This window comes from Micrasema longulum, unplaced genomic scaffold (genome assembly GCF_059751315.1).
Source record: "Micrasema longulum isolate JH-2025_06_02 unplaced genomic scaffold, ASM5975131v1 h1tg000548l, whole genome shotgun sequence".
Lineage (NCBI taxonomy): Eukaryota > Metazoa > Arthropoda > Insecta > Trichoptera > Brachycentridae > Micrasema > Micrasema longulum.
The window spans coordinates 819,652-841,411 of NW_028277744.1; the positions used below are offsets into that span (position 1 = coordinate 819,652).

The following is a 21,760-nucleotide window of genomic DNA, read 5'->3' on the forward strand; positions in this document are numbered from 1 at the left end:
ATTTAGGTAATACATTGCCAAATTTAATCATTTGAAAATACATGTGAAGGGTACACAGCTAAAACGGGCTCATTGCATTTTGATTTTTGAGATATTAGTTCCATTTTTTTCGCCTGAATGAGTTCAATAAAATGGAATATAAAAAACTAACAAAATGTGGCTCCCTGTCTTGTAAACGGTTGGCAAAAGAACAGTCAAATTGCAAAGATTGATGCAACAAGCTCGTTTTTTTCAGTTCAAAAAAGAAGCTTTAAAAAAAATACAAAGAAGACATTTTTTTTGTTCCTTTCTGTAATTGTATGTAAAAATATAGGTAAAATTATGTAGTTGAAAACCTATTTTATTAAATACATGAACCCTAAGTCCCACAAATAAAAATTTTATTCTTCTTTTTGACCTCTTGAAAATTAGTTATTTGTTGATGAGCACATTCTTACTGTGTACCGTAGCCTTCATGTATTATAATATTTATTGGGATTAGTGAATAAGAAATTGCTAGTGGCAACAAGTCCGCCATTTAACCATGTATACCTTTGTTTTATTTTGTATTTATAACATTGTATATTATGGTTAATAAAGACTTATTATTATTAATAGCTAAATATCACATATTACGAATATCGATAAAAACACGTGAAATGGATTTAGAAAAATTAATTATATTTTCATTGTGGAACAATATTTTCATTCATATTTTTTTAATTAACTTATTAAAATATGTCTCCACAAAAACGTGACATGTTTGGCCTTGACAATCGTGACATCAAGATTCATGATGACGTTCTATTTAAATTTAAACAGTTACAAACATAGGTCAAAATTTAACCAAAGTATTAATAATACCAATACAATGAACTGTTTTTGCGGGAATTTAAAATTATAAATTGAAAAATATTTTTTATGGTATTAATAAGCACATTTTTTTTTACTCAACAGTATTTCATAGACTTTTATTAATTTGTAATTGTAAAAGAAGAGTGATATTTTCCTATTATTTCTAAAAGTACAATAGCAAAGAATGTAACTACAAAGAAAACACTTAGGTCAATTGTTTTGTCATAAATTTGTAACTAAATTGTAGGTATCAATCAATATTTATAAATAATGAATTAATGTGTTGACAAAAGTACAAACCTTATACTCTTCGGTTGAATAGAGAATGACTTTTCTATTAGCATCACACGCTACAAGGTATTTTCCATCGGGACTATATTTGCAGTCTGTAATAGGACCAAGGTGTTCTAATTCTTGAACTGGGACTAGCGAAGTACCTTCCAAATTATAGATGTGCACCTAAACAAAATACAAAAAAATAATAATAGTCAAATTTGAAAGTTTGACCTTTTCACAACATTTTGTAAAAACTAATGACACACATTAATCTACATTATCCACATAATTTGCTCTCGCAACATGATCAGACTAATATGATTTTCAAAAAGTTTAAACTATGTAAGTTAAAAACATTGGCAGTGCATTTCTTTACATTTTGTAAACTTATAAAGCTGTAGGATTGTGAGACTGCACAAAAGTGCCCAGCTGCCAATAACATTTATGATTTAAAATCAAATATAATTAAGCACAATTTAAACAAAACTTTTAAGGTAAAAATCATATAAATATAGGCAGACAGGTCTCTTTTTGTGATAATAGTAAAAGGAAATTAATATAATATGTACCTTATTATCAGTAGATCCTCCAATGGCTACATGTCCAGAAATCTGGTTGACGGACACTGAACTTGGTTCATAAGAAACCGGGACGGAAGACACTTTCTTATCATCCACAAGCACCAAAACCTGAAGAAAAAAATTACTGCAATCGTCATGCCAATGTCAAAAATCTGTGTTTTAGACGATTTTACAATATACCACAATAATTAGTTTCATATGAGTATATGTTGCAGTAGAATTTATAGATATTATGAGGCAATTAGGATATAATTAAATTATTTTGCAAGAGCAGTTTTAAACATTAAACCCTAATATTTCAGAATGATGTTTTTGTCAATTTTTAATGTCATAAATAATATCTGGGAATCATGTTTTCAAGAGATGGAAGAGTAGAAAAAGATGTTGAAAGGAGAGTGAATGCGGGCAGCAAAATAAATGGCGCACTAAGCACAGTAATTGCTAATAAAAATAATATATGCGATTACTTAGAAGGGGATAATATTCATATTAAGAAATAAATAAAGATTTTTTAATATACACAAACTTCGAGTATTTTTTAACAAACAACGTATGTAAATGTTTGACATTAAAAAAAAACTTTTTCTCCCAGAACTGATTTAACGCACAAGTTTTTTTTAGATCACCAGGAATTGGACCTTGAATTCTTATGTATAAAGCAATCTTAGTTATTAGACTGTAAGGCCCGCCATTGAAATAAATAATTATTTTGACTTATTTACACGCTGTGTAAAATTAACCATTCTGCCTATGTTCAAACATTCATATTTCTTCAATACTTGCATCTGTTGATTTGAATAAAAGAGCTTAACATTTTCAATGTTCGCTTCAAAACAAACAGCCAGCTGTCAAACTAATAACAAACTTTTCTGTGTAATGCCGATGAAAGCCAAAAAAAACAGAGACATATTTGGGGTAAATAAATCCAAATATTTAAGTATATATAAATTAATAAAAATCCTTCAAATGATATATTTAAATTAATGAAAGCAGACACAATTGAAGGACATGTATGACAAGATGTATAAATGTGGAAGGAATGTATGTCAGAATAGACGAGTGTGGCAGGCCATCCTCTCTGCCTACCCCTACGGAGAAATGACACAATAGTAGTAGTAGTAGTGCGAAAATACCTCCTTCACAGTAGTGACAATAACTGAGGAGTTCTCCTTGTAAATGTCCATAGCTCGGGGCTGCGATCCAAGAGCAACAGCCACCGGGCCGTAGTCTCCCGCAGCTCCCTCAGTGCCAGGAGTTGCCTTCCTCAGGGTGTCATCTATACCGCACGAGTATACAGCGTCTTCCGAACAGACGAGACCGTTGATCTGATTACCGTGACCGGCACCGTTGATCCTATCATTAGTCCCTGAAACAAAATACATATTACAAATGGCAAAAGTGGGACATTTGCTGAGGACCAGACCCAGCTTATAGAAAAGTACATTCTTCGCATAAACTTCGTAACAGGATCTAGAATGAGGAAGTTCAGTGGATTTAAAAAAAATATATATTTGTTAATAGATTATCAAGATAATCCGAATTTCAAATTTTTTTATTTCGAATCACCGCTATGATTTTTTAAAGTTATGTAATTTTGAAACTACTTCCCCTATGACGTTACAAGTTGAGTTCTGCTGATTGGTGAATTGGCTTCCCGTAAATTGGAAATATATCACAACACTCTATCATTGGTTGATTCGGAAGAATTAGTGACGTCATTCAAAGTTGTAAAAATATTTGTTTTATGCATTTTGAAGAAACTTCACAATACAATCTATTCATATTTGTAAACAATATATTTTTTTTATACAAACACGTTCTGTGTCCAGATGGATATAGAATACAGTTCTGTGTGTGAAATAGAACCAGAAGGTGGCCTCCGTGGTGTAATGATTAAGACGCTTGACACACACAGAAGGTTCCGGGTTTGATTCCCGGTGAGAACACAAATCTAATGTGATTTTTCCCAAGCCTGGGTGTTCTGGGTTGTAATTCACTACTGTAATTAGGCTTCCTAGCAAAAACTAAAAGATTATTCATTTTAAATTCAACATACACATTGAACTTGAAAGAAATAGTCTTTTCGCTACTAATTTTAATGGTCTTCCCAAAAACTGTGCCTGCTTTTAACCCTCTCATTTGAAAATACCAACATCATTTTACATTCAAAAATAAATATAACAATATTACTGTATATATGCACATAAAGTTATTAATACGGATTAACTGCTGATGTCCTTAAAAAAAAGTAAATGGATTTTTAAATGATTGAAATAAGTAAACATGAAAGTTTTTACTTACCAATCTTAGCGTCCCACTTGGTGACCCATCCATCATGACTGGCAGTATAGATATTACTCCTGTCTTCAGTGAGTGCTAGTTTAGTGATGGGTTTGTTGTGTCCCTTGATGATGCGGAGAGGTTTGGTGGGGTCGTTAATGTCCAGGTAATTAATAAAACCACTCAGGGACACGGACAACATGTGCGGACCTTGCCACAAGCACGAAACCTGGAATAATCATTGTAAAACATGAATGGCGGGTTTTATGAAAAGAGTAATCCTTTAATCCCCCCAATACAGTGCGACATAGTTCTAGGTATATTTTTAGCGAAACTACAGCAATAGAATTTATATAAAATATTTACAAACGAAAGCATAAAATAAAGCCGATACTGAAATTGTACAAAATGTGCGATTATTTTACAACTTTTGAGTGTCTTGATTTATTGAAATTATTTTTTTATTAGAATATTAATGAGATTGGAATATAAAAATGTTTTCAAAGATGCAATAAAATTATAGAATTTAATTGTACGGCGAAGTTTCTCAAAAATGTACAAAAAAATTCATAAAAATTATTTTTATAACAACTACTTTAAAATACGTCACAAGTTCAATTGGATAAACCAATTATAGAGTGTAGTGATGGATTTCCAGAGGCAAACTCAGCGCTCAGCAGAACTCACCGATTGGAACTCGTGACACATCACGGGCGGAGTAATTAAAAAAAAAAAAACATTAAAAAATCATAGCGCCAATGGGATGATACATAAAAATGAAATCTTTTGTCTTAGTTTGATAGTTTATTAACTCAGAGTAATAATTCGCGGCTCACTTATATATAAAAACTATCGATATAGATATATAGAGCGAAAGGGTGTCTCTATAAGCTGGCCGCAAATTATAACTTTGAGATTAACAAATAAAAAACCACTAAACATTCTCATTCTCTTTAACTCTGCAACAAATGTTTTCATTTATAATTTCCTATTTAAAATTTGATAGAAATAAAACGGCCCGTAACTGGCCAAAAGGGTTGATGACGTCACGTGTGACTTATAGATCCTACGTTCACTCAAATCCTATACTGATAAAACTCCGACGTGGGCGGCTTGTGGCTTTTTATTTGTTTTTTATAGTTAAATTTCGTCTTTTCCTTTGCTTTTTTTTTTGTTTTCATTTATAAACATCCATAGCATTATGACTGACATTGGTTTTTTACAAGGAAAATCCGATAACTTGCCCAAAATAGATAGATTCATGATGGGTATTTTTTTCTCATCCAATACAAACTTTTTAAGTTCTGAGTATAGAAATGTAAGGAAATATATTATGTTTGCTTCCAGAATGTATTCATTTAAATAGTTGTATTATTTGCATGTACTATAAATGTATTGTTTCGCGTACATTTAATGCAAAAAGGAAGTAACGTGACTTTGACAAAACATAATCCATAAAATACCATTGCTTGTAAACATCTCTGTTGCTCGAGTGCGTGTTAATGCCTTTTTTATATTAAACGTGATTTATTTATTAATATATCAGCTAAGGAAAATTAAGGAGACAATGCCATAGGTTACATTCAAGTAAAACGGACGGGTGATATTTGAATGGTAAAAGGTCGAGTCACCCCAGAACATAAAGTTAGAACCAAAGCGTACTCGGTGACGTTGATTTGCGATGAAATCTAGGAAATAATAGATTCCTGCAAGTGTAAAGACTGTCCAGCATCCTAAGGTCAGTTGCCATTTTGTAAATGCAATAAATTTCACAAATAAATAAGGTAGGTTTTCATACAGCAATTTTTTAGTAATTTTATTTTTTATTTATTTAGAAAACCAACAGTTCTACAAATTAAACTTAGTAACATAAGTACAGAAATATAATACAAATATAAACAATAACATTCAAAGAATAAACTATTTAAGTATTGTAGTACCTGTCAAGCTTTATAAGTGCTAATTTCAGTACCTACTGTTAGTCAATTTTTATAGTCTACAGTCTACATAATTGAATTTAGTATTTTGTACTGAACAAGACCTAGGGAAAAAAGTATGGTGGTCTGTTTTTTTAACATCTCGTTTCATAATGTTCAAATGCGTTCAATATTTTTTTTTTTTATTAGGTACTAGGAATGGCCAAAAAAGCTTTATTTGGCGTCTTCACCGTAGTGTTTGTGCATATCGGAACTAAACAGTACTTGTATCTTATAACTAAAGACATTTTTTATTTAAATCTTAAAGTAGGGCACACATATCATACATATTGTTATGTGTGTTCTAATAATAACATTGCAAATATATTTAATTTATAAATTGTTTATCACATATGTCTTGACCATTATTTTAAATTTTGATATGTTTTTTTCTTCATAAATATTTTTTTCCATTTCGTAATACTTTTTAATTGCTTTAAATAAAATTGAATTTTGTGACTTTGCCTTTTTCTTAAATGGAAGTCTAATTTTGTTCTTTTCTCTAGTATTGTGATCGTGTTCATGCTGGTTCCGATCAATTTTTTTCCAAAATTCTGTTTTTTTATTAGAGTTTATAATTTTATGAACAAATATCATTGTATTGTAAAATATTCTTTGTTTATATGTTAATAATTTCATTTCATTTTTATGCGCGTTAATTTGTTAAAACAGTGTAAAACAACCGATTACAACAAATACAGCACGTAGGCTATACAAATTCGTATGAATTTGTTTGAACGGTCAGTCAAATTCGTAACGCGTGACGTCACAAGCCCATACGGCATCCGAATGGTCGTTTTGGCGCCAATTCAAAGTATACGTTTTTAAACCGCTCCGAAAAATTAACGCGTGGACATAAAAAAATGAAAACTGTACAGTAACCATCGTAATTTTTTCTTCTATTTTTTTGCAAAAAAAAAAACACGTGAAAATACCCTATTACAATTATCTGCAACTCTTATATCATTACATTACATAGTATACATCAGAGATTCTCACCTGTTGGTCATCAACAGTGCTGCCTATGACGAACTCACTAACCATCTGGCTCGTCTCTACGTCCCACAGGCGGCAAGTCTTGTCTCCTGAGCAACTGAGGAGTTGCTTCCCGTCTCCTGACCAAGCGATTCCGTAGACTCCTCCCTTGTGAGCTGGACTACCGACCTGATAATGACGACTTCATATTTTATTCGAATGTACAATTTTTAAACATTCACTAGTTTGAAAATGTCCATTAGAGGACATTTTGAAATTGGTTTAAAAATAAATGAGCGAAATTATAAACAAAGTAAATACAAAAGTCAACATGTTAATCATCATCATCCCTTTTTCTGGATCCAGTGGTGCATAGAGCACTGCATTGGTCAACCAAATGCAGCATACTTCGATAATCCGTTATATGAAGGTGAGATCATCAGTCTTACGCTCGAGTCCAGAAACAATAAAATATTGCAGTTAAAAAAACTTTAAGAATCAACATTCCACGCCCACCCTGCCAGGAATGAACCCCAGGACTTTAAGAATGGTAGGCAAATGCGTCAACCTCTACACAACGAGGCTGACATATTTCCTCTCGATTTCTTTATTCAGGACTTTTACTTGAGAGCAGCCATAGAGTCAAAAATACTCATTTAGGGTACCAGTTCTATTTCACAAACAGAATTGTATTCTTCATTTGCCTGGACACACCCGGTAGTTAAAGGCAGGAATAATCACGAGTGTATAAGATATATAAATTTAGAAATAAAGGTGCTATGAAAAACTAAGGTAATAAAGTAATATAATAATATTGTTACCTCTCCTTTGAGCTCAGAGCTGGTGCCATCATACATGAATATTTTGCCATCAAAGCCAGCGGAAGCAAACAGGCTACCGTTGGGAGAATATCTCACAGCCTGCACAAACCTTGTATGCTCCTGAAATGAGTACAAAGCAAAATTTTATGGAAATTATTCATTTAAGTATTTGGTAAATTTTATGAGAAATTTAATCATATACAAAATTTATCATTTAATTATACTTATTTTAAAAGTCTTACACACTAGGATATCATTAATATGATGAATATTTAAAGCATTAACTTTGTGGTCAAACATTTCCATGAATGTTAGTAAATAATTGTATATAACCCCTTACTGACTTCTCTATGTCTACCGGTTTTGAGATGTACCTGTTTTCTCATCAGGACACTAATTACAAGATCATACAGTTTTAAACATTTATAATCAGTGTACTTTGGTGTAAGCTTCTAATAGCATGCGTCCCATCATCATGTTGGTTTTACATTTTTGTGACAACTTCCATGGTGTCGGTGTATAGTGAGATTTGTATGCTATTGTCATTAGTGTCCTGACGAAGAGACGGGACATCTCAAAACCATTAGACATAGAAAAGTGTTATATATAAATATTTACTAACATTATTATACCTCGTCAGAGAATTTTTAAATGTATTTTTTTCTGTATATTCTTTTCAGTTTTATACACTTTGCCAGTTTTGATTTTTTTAGTTCCATCATCTTTGTAAGATTTTCATATTTCTTAATATTATTTCATATGTTATAAGATTTCCATACTTAAATCATCTCTAGACATTACTAATACTAGGATAGACAGTGTCTAATATGTTTACATTTTAATTTTATATATTTGTATTATACTTAATTTGACTTAACTGTACCTTTTTCACTGTTGTGCAAACAGAACATATTGTGTTATTTACTATAATAAATGCCGAATTTCGCCACTGAACTGAACTTCAAATATTAATAATATAAAATCCTAAAGTCTTAAAATTTACTACTTGTTTATAAAGTTTAGGACATTATCAAAATACTGTTGAAAATTTAATATTAAAGAAGAAGACGCTTGACTCACGCACGTAAGGTTCAGAGTTCGATTTCTCAAGCCTGAATGTCTGTGTTGTAATTCACAACTGTAAAATGAGCATCTTGGCCTATTGTGGTGCAAACAAAACCAAAAAAGAATAGGTGATACTTGTTTTTTCTTTCTCAACTGTATTCATCATCAGGTATGTAAATCTGCGGTTTCAATTATCATGTCTAGCCTAATCACCGAAACTATAATGGATAAAAAATAATAATATTACTTGTTTGGTGCATTTGAACTTAAAGGGAGGGCCTTCAAACACCGCTACAGTATTATCTTCAGAGGCCGTCAGCACTCGGAAGGGTCTGGCTGGACGGAAGTCGACCGAGTTTAGGGGCTTGGCTTGGCCACTGATCTCTCCTACGGAGGTTCCAGTCTCGGACATGAACACGTGGCCGAATCTAGAAATAAAACAATCGAAACATGAGTCCAAACTTCATAAGATAAAGAGGAAGGGAGCGGCAAGCGGAGTATTTGTATTACACTTCTGTGAGTCACCTTAACTCGCTATCGCGCATTTGGGCATGAGTACATATTTATGGACATATTGGCGGGTAGTCGTTAAATTTTGTGTGCCGCTTAATAAAGTTAATATTAACAGATTAATATCATTATGGAGCATACTAACAACTGGAAAATCGATGAATTGCTGACTAAAATGAAAACGTTCGAAGCTTTATTAAAAAAATCAACGACTTCATCAGACGTTCAAAACATCGAAGCTGATTACAAAACGTTTAAGGTAAGCGTCCTTGATATGCTAAGTAATTTGCAATCACAAAACAAGATTCTTTGCTGTAAATTGGATTGCATTGAACAGAAATCACGTCAAAAAATGGTCATCATTCACGGGCTCTCTGAAACAAAAGGCGAAGATACTTCTCTGACAGCTGCTGAATTCTGTGCAAAACAATTAACTATTAAACCTCAAATAAAATTCGCTTATCGGTTAGGTATCTTCAAGCAAGGGGGCAAAAGGCCTATTGTTGTAAAATTTACATCAAAGTCAAATAAAATCGACGTAATGAAGAACCGGAAAAGATTGAAAGGACTTCCATACCTCATAACGGAGTATTTGACGAGGGAAAGGCAGTCCATTTTCAAACAAACTAAAGAACACTTCACAGGCGAAACTATCTGGACCCGGGAAGGAATTATCTATATTAAACTTAATGGGAAGATACACAATTTCCAGACTCAAGATGAACTAGATGATCTAAAGGCGGACAACACGACACGAAGGGAGTTAAGACCGCGTCAACAAAACAAAACACAATAATCTGGACTATTTTTTAGATTGAGCAGTTATTTTACCATTATCTTGTCACTTATTTTCTAACTCCTCTTGTTAAATAATGTTTTAAGGTTATGTCTAGGTTTTGACAATTGTCATTCCTCCAAAGAAAGTATTTTTAAAGAATACTCTTTACTAGACAATCCACTACGATCATGGTATAACAAGCTTTGCTCTAAAACCATTTTACACTCTTAATTCATTACATTCGTGTCCTTTAGTTACGCCTTTGTTGTTTTTTATTTCTTTTCCTTTAAAATGATATATTATTCATGATTATACAAACTTGTTATAGCGCTACATTATCTATCTGCAAATTTGACAGCGCGGCTGCCTGCGTGTAGTCGCCTCTAGCGAATTATAATATTACTAATTTTACTACCAAGTTGCCATGTATAGATATTTTGTTTGTATAGTAAATGAATTATTAAATTCCTTAATGTTATCTATGGTCAGCCTATAGAATATTTTTATTATGCTATTTTATAGGTGCAATGATGTGGGCAATATTGGATATTGGGATGTATAATAATAATAATATACATTATATTCATTGAATGCTGGCACAATTTCATAGTGTTTTTAGCAAAACACAAAGTATTACCGCTAACTGTATTGCTTTCATTACTTGTTGGCGTTGTTCAACTTAATGTAAGAAACCTATCATTTGTAATGTTTTATACGATTTATTTAATACGAGAAACATACTTTTTTAAAGAATTTTTTTTTTTTTTTTTTAAATAGATGTTCTCAATTTTTTTACATGTATCTGCGAAAGTATTTTATTATATATAAGTTTACTAATTCTTGATAACACTTGTACTTATGGTAGATATGTTTTTTACTTTTATTTTTTATAACCTAATGTAAATTGTATGATTGCATTATTGCGCCTATGCTATTTATTCTTTGTTAAACTTAATTAAGCGGTTGTCACCCCGTTTTACTCATTTTTAAAAATCCTGTTTTCTCTTTTTTCTATTTTGTTATTTAATTTTACCTAGTGATTAGTTATAATTATACATTTACTATGTCCTCATCTGAAGAGTCCTTTCATTCTCTTCCTGATTCCATTCCTTCTTCACCTCTTTCCTTCTACCATTCAGAAATCTCTGATTTATCTGACATACACAATTCTTCTGATGACGTGTTGGTTCACGATATCTTGGCTTCCAATTTCTCACGTTTCCCTAAAAACTTCCACGTGTGTCATATTAATGCACAGAGTATTCCCTCCCATTATTCTGACCTTCTAGCAACATTTTCTGATTTATCCACACACGCCATTTTGATAAGTGAATCCTGGTTAAAACCATCCCTTCTCTCCACGTTGTATCCATTACCGGGTTACCATCTTATACGTAACGATCGTATAAATAGAGTCGGAGGGGGGGTTGGAATTTACTTACGCGCTGATATTGGGTATTCTATCATCACAAAATCTCTTTCTTCTTCACAAGGTTTTCCAGAGTATTTATTTATAAAAGTTAACTTCAAGTTTAACAATCTTCTGCTCGGTGTAGTGTATTGTCCCCCCAATATTAATTATTTCTCAGAGGTTGAGATACTGCTGGAATCGCTTTCCTTACAATCCGATCATACCATAATCATGGGTGACTTTAACACTTGTCTTCTCAAGGGAGACTACAGAAGCAAACAGCTCGAGGAAATAGCGAAATCAGTTAACCTCTCCATACTCCCTCTTAAACCAACACATCACACTGAATCTTCCCATACACTTCTTGATCTTATTTTTACTACCTTCCCTCATAATATCAATAATTACGGCCAACTGACTGCTTCCGGATTTTCAAATCACGACCTCCTCTATTTAAGCTATAAAATAAACTGTCCACGATATCACAAAAAAACTTTACATCTTAGAAATGTTCGTAATATTAACAAAGAACAATTTGAGAATGACGCCTCTAACATAGACTGGAAGGAGATATACGAAACGGACAATCTCGATATAAAAGTCAACTCTTTAAACAGTACTATCATTGGCTTGTTTAATACCCACGCCCCTTTAAGACAAGTGAAACTGAAATATCCCCCAGCTCCCTGGCTTACCAATGAAATTTTAAAATTGATGGCAAAACGCGACAAAGCTAAATCAAAACTAAAATTAATCAATTCTGTCCTTGGCTGGGAAAAGTTCCGAACACTCAGAAATCGTTGTAACCAACTATGTCGGAATGCTAAAAGAAGACATATTAAAGATTCACTTAATAATCTTTCTTCCGCACGTTCTTAGAACTTGCTCCATTCACTCGGGGTAGGCAAAGCTATTTCCACTGTTGATAAAGGTAGTTCGCTGAACCTTAACGAACTAAACTTGCATTTTTCTACCCCTCCGGTGGTGATTGACGAAGTTTTAAAACGCTCTTTGTTACATGATATGAACAATACACAAAATTCTAATGTCCCTCAATTTCGTTTCTCCGTCGTCAATGAATCAGAAGTATCGCGCATTCTGCTTTCTATCAAAACTAAATCCTTCGGCAGCGATGAATTGAGTTTGTCGATAATTCATATGACTTTGCCTTTTACTTTATCTATTATTACTCATATTATTAATTTTTCCCTCACATCTGGTTACTTTCCAACCCAATGGAAATCGGCTTTCGTTATTCCACTTCCTAAAAATGGCTCCCCAGCATCCAAAAACGATTATAGACCCATCTCCATTTTGCCTATCTTTTCCAAAGTTATTGAACGAATAGCTTACAAACAAATTAACTGTTATCTGACACTTCATAATCAACTTGATCCTCTGCAATCTGGTTTTCGGGCTGGACACAGCACTACTACCGTCTTAGTTAAAATAACTGACGACATTAGACAAGCAATGAATGATAAACGTCTAACGCTTTTGGTCCTACTTGATTTTAGTAGTGCTTTTAATTCTGTTGATTTTGACCTGCTTCTCGCTAGACTTAAGTCCTTAAATCTATCTTCATCCGTGATAAATTGGTTTTCAACATATTTACGTGGCCGTCGTCAATGCGTTAAAATGGCAGATGTCTTTTCAGATTGGATTGATCTTACCGCCGGTGTGCCACAAGGGGGGGTACTTTCTCCACTTTTATTTTCCCTTTTTATCAATCCAATAACAAAAAACCTCCCCTGTTTGTACCATTTATATGCCGATGATTTGCAATTGTATATTCATTTCGAGCCCGTCGACATTGTTGAAACACATAGAGTAATGTCACTTGCACTCGACCATATTACTTCATGGACAAAAAAACATGGACTTCTCATAAATCCAACAAAAACCCAAATTGTACTTGTTGGTAGTAAACAAATGTATTCAAAAGTGAATTTTTCCACACTTCCTCTTTTCAAAATAGATGGTACAGAAATTCCATTCATGACTTCAGTCAAAAACTTAGGTATTATCATTCATAAGCATTTAGAGTGGCACGATCAGGTTAACGAAGTTAGTCGTAAACTTTATAGCAGTTTGCACTCACTTAAAAGATTACAGAATTTCTTGCCAATTAATGTTAAGCAAACATTAGTCCAGAGCTTACTTCTTCCACTCCTTGACTACGCGGATGTATGTTATCCAGATGCTAACTCTGAATTGCTTGATAAGTTAGAGCGATTGCAGAATATTTGTATTCGTTATATCTTTAATCTTCGCAAATTTGACCACATAACCGAGTATCGCACGCAACTACACTGGCTCAGTATCAGGCATAGAAGAAACATTCACATTCTATCACTTCTTCACAATATTTTAAATAATCCCACTTCGCCTGTTTATCTGAGAGAGCTCATCCAACCTCTTTCACAACACGGACTATCTCTTCGTTCTAGTAACGAGAGAACCCTTTTAATACCCTGTCATCGCTCTAATTTTTTTGCCTCCTCTTTCACAGTAGTAGCCGCTCGATTGTGGAATAATCTACCAACTAATGTTAGAGACGCCCCTTCTTTATTTACATTTAAGTCGAGATTAAAATGTCACTATCTAAATATTTGAATTGTTCCTTTATCCTTCTTCTTTCCTTCCCATCCCCTCTCCTCTCTTCATAGTAAAGTGTTATTTTTTTTTTATACATATATTTATTTTTGTTAATCTTTGCTTTTAATTTTTGTATAAAATTGTAAGATTCAATATGTCCATGTATTTATAATTTTCTCAAACTGAACGGTTTGGGTAGGTAGGAAGAAATTGCCTTAAGGCAATATGCCCGCCCTTATATGTATATTTATTGTATATGTATATAAAGTGTCAATAAATAAATAAAATACAAATGTACCTGGTAATTAATAACTTTGTAATAACTCAAAAAGACGAACCAAGCTTTTTAAATTTAGGAATGAATTAAAGGCAATCAATATTGATTGTTAAAGTCTGGCAGTATTGGATTATAATATATATTGTATCCTCACTAAAAATTTAGTATCAAAACCACCACTGCTGTGTAGTAAAAAATTTAGCAACCTCTCTAATTAAAAATCCTTGTTAATAGAGCAGGTATAGAAACTTCTCAAATTTCCAATCAAAACACAGATTGAAGGAGAGATCGATTTGGGAAATACCATCAAGTTGAGTCAGGATTCAAATTTTATGTTTAGCAATGTTTGACTATTTTTTTTTAACCTCTGTTTAATGTAATCAACCGGTTATTGTTATCAAAAGTTACAGATCCCACAGCCATCACAATAAGCGGATCCCGCTGCATAGCCTTATAGTTGTTTAACTTTATAATGCAAATAAGGATCCAGATTTGAATTCTGGGGTGGGCAGTTGCTTTGTCCATGATATGAAATAATTACATCAAATATATTTTTCAATACATATTAATTTCAAAGTCGATGAAAAATACTGGGATTGATTCAAGAGTCTGAATCAGTAGTCTGAACTCTTTGTACTTAATACATTTACTTGGAATAATCACACTGGAATGGTATTTGTCTCAAATTACCTTTCTCTCCCGTCACCAACTGCACACATTCTCTGGCTATCTGCGCTCCATGCGATATCTTTGATCGGTCCGCCCAGTGGTTGGAACTCATTTTTTAAAATATGTTCTTTGTTGACTGTGTCCCAAATTCTCACCTTTCCAGAAATATCTTTAAAAAAAGCAAATAAAAACAATAATAAACAAATAAATAAACATAAATGGAAAAATCATAGTAGATTATCTTGATACATAATAATTGTTATATGAAATATCAAACTGGTTTTTTAAATATTATTTACTTATGCCCAAAAGCCTCTTTAAAATGCTTCTTCAAACATATTAATACAAATAATGTTTCACAAAAAAAAGTAAAACCTGTAGTTAGTATAAGGTAATACATAAGAGTTTAAAATATGTATATTAATCAATAGGAATACTGTATGAAACATTTTTTATACAAAATTAATTTGAGAATCCTCACTGGGGAAACCAGTTCTAAGGAGGCGGGTACAGTGTTAAAAATTTTATTTACAAATTTTACATGTCACACAAATTGTTTTTTAATTTCTTCTATGCTAATTTACTTCAACAGATTTTTATATCTTTTTGAAATATTTTTTTTTTAAAGAAATTTTGGCATTCTTATAATTTACCTAAATATTTAAATTTTGGTGGCCATTTTCAACAAGTTGTAAATAACTCACTATTAGAAAATGGAAATCAAGTTGGGGTAGAGTGAGGTTTGAACCTCGGACCTCTTGCCCGTGAGTCCGCAACACTAGCCACAGGACCACAACCCGATCTATTGTTTGTTTTTATAAAAAAAGATAAGACCGATAATTCAGATCATTTTAATCAATTGACCACTGATTTAAACTCAGAGTAATAATGTACGCACTACCATTTGTAGCGCATCAGCTGATAAGCTCAATGATGAATGTTATTTTATAATTTTTAGATAAGGATAATATAATTATATAAAATGTTCACATGATGTACAAATATAGGCATAAGAAAATCTCCATTTATGTCATAGTTGTACAATGAGGAACTTCAGCCCTACGGGAAATTGGATACAAAAAATGTTTTCTTACGCGGGGTAAAAATTAGAGCATTAAATTGTAGTGCAAAGTTTCTTGAAAATGTACAGAAAAAATAATAATTATTATTTTGATAAAAACGCACTACTTTAGATGACGTCACTGGTTCATGTGAATCAACCTATAATCTAAGAGCTATGGAAGATTTCCGGTCTGCTTGTCGCTTCTGGACCAATGGGAAGAACTGAATGAGAATAAGCGGAAATGAACCTCTGACGTTACACGCGGAGTTATTTCAGAAATACAAAACTTTGAAAAATCGTAGCGCCGATAATACGAAATATAAAAATTAAAAAAAAATAATTTTGACTTAGTTAAACAGTCTATTAACAAATATTTTTTTTTTTAAAAACCACTGAACTTCCTCATTGTAAATAATACTATGAGTCAGAGCAATATGATAAGCTTTCCATAATTTGCATAGACTGCCTATGCATACTGCATGCATCCGTTCTATTTGAGTACTTTAGGAACATGTAAAATATGCAGAATGTATAGAGTATATATTGTCACCTTTCACAAAGGTTACTCAGTTAGAAAAAAGTTGCCTAAATCGACATTATTTGTTGTCAGTGAAAAACAGTGCTGTGACTTTCAATAAAATCTCAAAAAGCATAAAAGGCAGATATAATTTATTGACAGTTTAGGCAGAATTTTATATTTTTTAAAGTATGACAGTTGTCTTTCTATTGTTTGTGTTTAGGTATTTGTATAATAAAATATAAAACAATAAACATGTTAAAAAATATTTCTTTAAATAAAACATATTTTTAACTACAAAATTTTATTATTATTTGTAATATTTCTTTCCTGTCACTAACTCTTTTGGCTCGCATTGCCCAGATTATAAACAAGCAAAAGTATTTAAAAAAAACTAATTTTAGCCACTGTCACATTAAAAACCTTCCAAATATATGAAAATGTATCTGAAAGAAAAATTTATAGATGGAATTTGATGGAAGTTATAATGGAGTTTTCCCAGTTCTCCAAACTTTAAAATAGTGATATCTCAAAATGCTGCTTTTTGGGATAGTGACTATTACCTGAACGGCGATGATATGTAGTGTTTGAAAACCATATTATTATAGGGTGCTTTGTTATTGCACACAGCTAAAATTGAAACAAATAAGGGGACATATTATAGTCATCGTACCTAATTTATTTTGATGATGAAACTAGACCGATGAAATCTTATCAATTATATTAAAAAATTACCCACTAAATTAATTTGAAAAAATGTATCGGTAGAGAAACTCAATCAACATACTAGATTGAGTACCTTTTGTACATATGTATGTTTTTTTTTTGACAGAACCAGACTATTGTTCCGTTAAGACAAGAAAAGTTAGAGCATTTCTAAATGAATAGGTATTTTCAAAACAAACATTTGTATTAATGAAATTTCTATTCAAATTGGGTATCCAAAATAAAACATATGGTATTCTACCAATTGTCTGCATACACAATAAATAAATTTCTATTTGTTTGAAAATGCCCTAATAAGGTCTTATTTTGTTAAAAAATAAATACGTTGACTCAAATCACTGGTCGAATTAATATTAGGTACCTAACTTAAACGGAGTTCTACAAAATAAACACCAACTCAAATAATAAATAAGATGTTTAAAAACTGTTTTTTTTTTAGGCATTGCTGAATAATTTCTAATGATTCAGTTAAATCTCACCCACATCAGTAAATAATGTTTTGGCGTTTTTAACTTCACTTCAATATGAATGTTATAACACGAGTAGAAGAAACTATGTAGGTAGATTTCTACCCGGAACTGCATTTTAATTATAATAAATGAAATAAGTTTTGACTACTCTTAATTAGTCAATTATGGCAGGAATTTTCCTATCAAAGATTTTCAAAGATCCATCTATCTCAAAATAAGAACATTTTAGTGACAGAACTTTGAATGGACATTTGGATGTCAAGTGTACCTATGCATTAAAGCAAGTAAAGAAAAGTTATAAGCAGTATGTTCATAATATCAATAGATCATCATTTCGATTAATTAAATTCATTACAAAAAATAAAAATAACTATTCCCACTACCATTCCCTTTCCGCGTCTAATGGCGCATAGGGCACTGCATTCGTACACCAATTGCAGCGTATCTTGATCATTTTTGTTACATGAAGGTAAGATGATCAGTCTTACGCTTTAGGTACCAGTCCAGGGACTATGAAATATTCTAGTGTAAAAACACCCTTGTAAATAAATATTTCATATCATCCATGTCGGGAATCGAACCCGAGATCTCTTGCATGGTAGGCAAATGCACTGATCATTACACCACGAGGCAGACAAATAATAAAAATAACTATTAATTCTGGAATATTCTTATGTTCATTCCTACGTTCATAATTATATGTTATAACACACCCGTCTATACTATCCAGAAAATATACAAAATGCCTTAGGATCACTTGGCCCATTGCCAATCGGATTATTTCCTACTTGTGCACATTAATAGGCCAGACAATATTTCCGCCTATTTAAAACTTTATCACTGACACCGATGCTTCAGTTTATCAGTTTATAAAAGCATAATTACCCAGTCAAAATAAATTCTTATAAAAGATACAATACGTGTATTGTGATTCAATAGAGCAACAAAAAATCAAACGTATAACAGGTGGTCAATGAACACAGCATTTAAATATTTCATTTTTTACAAGTATAAAGAAAACATGCAAGCTTTCCAGCTGTTATGAGATGGTGCTCTATTTTTGCTTTGACTTAGATTCTAATTAAAAGTTTAATCAAAATAGAACTCTTATCAACATCTTAATGGTTCTCAAATAAGACAGACTAAAATTTTAGATAATTTAGTACATGATATTTTATGCAAAATATAAATTTTTCCATACATATGTACTTTATAATATATTTTAATTATATGTTTACTGTGGGTAAATTTTATTTGAATGCAACACAATAATATATTATTCAAAGAAAAATTACAAATAATAACTTATGGTAAAAGCTATCTAGTGGTAAACACATATTTTCCTTTTTCTTAAAAGTAATGATCATGGTACCTATTTCGAAACCACAATAATAAATATTCAATTTACAACATTTCTAACAAATTAATTTTTTTTCTAAAAATCTGGATTTAAAATGGAAACGTAAAAAAAATCATAACAGCAATTTCAGAAGTCAGGAAGATTGTTTTCTGATGTGGGTAGGTACTAAATTAGATTGTGACAAGTAATAAGTTACCTCCTGAAGCAATATAAAATCCACTTGGTGAATATTTGGCAACATTGACAGCACAGGAATGTTCGGTGTAAACATCAGAAATGGCCGGATTTTCAATATTACGAATGATCACAGAATTTCCATTGGTATACAAAAAGTTTTTGCCTTTTGGGTCCCCGCCGAGGACCAATGGGGTCCCTCGCTGAGTGCGGGGAAGGGCAGCGAAAATGTATTCTGGAAAATTATAAAATACGAAACTTGCAATTGCCATTTCAAATAAACCAAAGCCATACCTTGAATGAAAAAATATATTATACACTAAGAAAAAGGGAATTTAAAAAGTAATTAAATTAAAATAGTGATATGAAAATACAATGTTTTTTAGTTTTAATTATAATATAAATAAATAAACGAACTGACCAAGCTATAAAACATTGTTTTATAAATGCATAGCTACTTATTTTTACATAAAATTATTTGGGGGGCACCTTTAGATAGCCCTATGTTTGTTGTTATTAAAACATATATATTCTGAAATACATTCTGATAAAAGAAAACTGTTATTTTTTATCAACAAGGTGGTATTTTGGGCGTACTTCCGCATCATTAGTACATTTTTTTTTAATAACCTAAATGTAAACGTATTTTTAAAAATAAAGTAAGAGGTGATTCTTTTAAAGAGTGGAGTTAATTCGATATAGTAATATTCAAATAAGAGACCATGAATACATTAAAATATACATATAAAACTCTATATGGCAAGTGAACCGTGCAACCGGCAAACCCAATTTACGAGTTGATGAATCACTTCTAGATTAGAAAATAGGGTTATAATGAGTTGTACTTACTGTTCGAATACGCTTGGGACATTTTAAATATTAAATGCTAGCCGCACTTCGGTAAATTATGGACTAATCCTGATCAAAATAGAACCAAGTCTAATCGAAAACCGCACGTCGCCCGTAGCGGATGGCTAAATTTCCTATGCGCAGTGACGTACAAATTGTACAACTCCTTATTTGGCAGATGCCGTCTGACATATTCTGTCGATAAAACAGATTTGCGTTTTCAAAAATATTTACCAAATCGCACTAAAACATAACAAAATTAAAATATGAATATTTTCAATATTACGTACCTATTTTAAAGATTACCACTATCTTATTATTTTATAAATCATAACGGATGAATTAACCTTTATAGAATACGCTAAATATTCTTAAATATTTTATCTTTACAAATGTTGGACTAATTTTGTTTTTCTAATTTAATTTTTAGGTAGGTATATTAGTATATTTGTACATCATTCATAAATAAAAAATTAAAAATGTTTTTTTACACGAATAAAAATAAACACGGTTATTCAGTTTAATCGTGATAACTTAAAATCATTGATAAATCAATGATAAATATTCAAAGTAATACATTAATTGATGAAAAAGTAGTTTCAATAATTTTATTTCAAAGCATTATAAAATATGTCATAATGTTATAATATTGTAACATCACGGTTTTTTCTAAATAATATGAAGGAATTCCGTGTGAAATAATATTTCTAAAAAGCTTTGCAACTCTTTCAATAGATGGTAGGCCAACTCGCAAGCGAAAGCGCGCAGTTTTGTAGAATATATACAATTTTACTATCTTGATAACACGTGGTTTCTTCCAATTCCGATCTTCGGGACTACGCGCGAGTTCTAAGTAGCTCTATGTCCTGTGGAAAGTCCCCGGACCCGTGGTAGAAAGTACCGTGACGTCAAGTCATAAGCTCAAGCGAGGCAAGCCTTCGAGAGAGATCCTTTCGGTGACTCGGGCTGAAGTCATGCTTAGGTATTGGTCAGAGCAAAGGCAATGTTCGAGCGTCTCTCGTCTCAATGGCGGGACGTAACAAAATGGGGCTCAGTCTGGAGGAAACTGTTCTTTTTTTAAAATTATTTTTTCACAATTAAAAGAAAAATTTTCATATTATGATTAATTGGATCTTATTTTATAAACAATTTTGAAGATAACTTTTCTGACTTCCCATTGTACTGGGCCTGGGTACGTATTCTGATGGGAAGTTAAAATGTATCTTCAATTTTATCTACAAAGTAGAATTAAGTTTTCTATATGAAAAATAGAATATGTTCACATTTTTTTTTCTAAACATGTTCAATTACCGGTTACCGAAGAAGATACTTTGAATTTTCATACAAATATACACACTTTCGTACATAAATATGATATTAGTTAATACTGTCTTAGTATATACCGATGAAGATAGCCGTTCATAATCAGAGATAATGTAGAACTATGTTCATAATCACGGCCCTGAGCCGAATGAAACCTAGGCCCTGGGCTTGGGCAAAATACACAAAATAGATACACAAAAATAAAAAACATTTTTAATTTTTTTTTT

General features: G+C 31.9%; 1 protein-coding gene and 1 non-coding gene across 2 annotated transcripts in view; one reads left to right on the forward strand and one right to left on the reverse strand.

The window, feature by feature from the left end:
* flr (actin-interacting protein 1 flr) overlaps window positions 1-20,411 on the reverse strand; it is a 24,990-nt gene extending 4,579 nt beyond the window's left edge. The window contains exons 1-10 of the mRNA XM_088227916.1: window positions 20,211-20,411; window positions 19,384-19,596; window positions 15,073-15,220; window positions 9,056-9,236; window positions 7,744-7,863; window positions 6,947-7,111; window positions 3,993-4,200; window positions 2,825-3,057; window positions 1,680-1,799; window positions 1,135-1,293 (exon numbers count right to left, since the gene is read on the reverse strand). Coding sequence (XP_088084042.1) covers window positions 1,135-1,293; window positions 1,680-1,799; window positions 2,825-3,057; window positions 3,993-4,200; window positions 6,947-7,111; window positions 7,744-7,863; window positions 9,056-9,236; window positions 15,073-15,220; window positions 19,384-19,596; window positions 20,211-20,232 — 1,569 coding nt within the window. The 5' untranslated portion in view covers window positions 20,233-20,411. The remainder of the gene's footprint in view (window positions 1-1,134; window positions 1,294-1,679; window positions 1,800-2,824; window positions 3,058-3,992; window positions 4,201-6,946; window positions 7,112-7,743; window positions 7,864-9,055; window positions 9,237-15,072; window positions 15,221-19,383; window positions 19,597-20,210) is intronic.
* Window positions 20,412-21,019: 608 nt separating this feature from the next.
* LOC148280715 (RNase MRP) lies at window positions 21,020-21,277 on the forward strand. Its single transcript, XR_015822539.1, has one exon.
* Window positions 21,278-21,760: the final 483 nt, after the last annotated feature.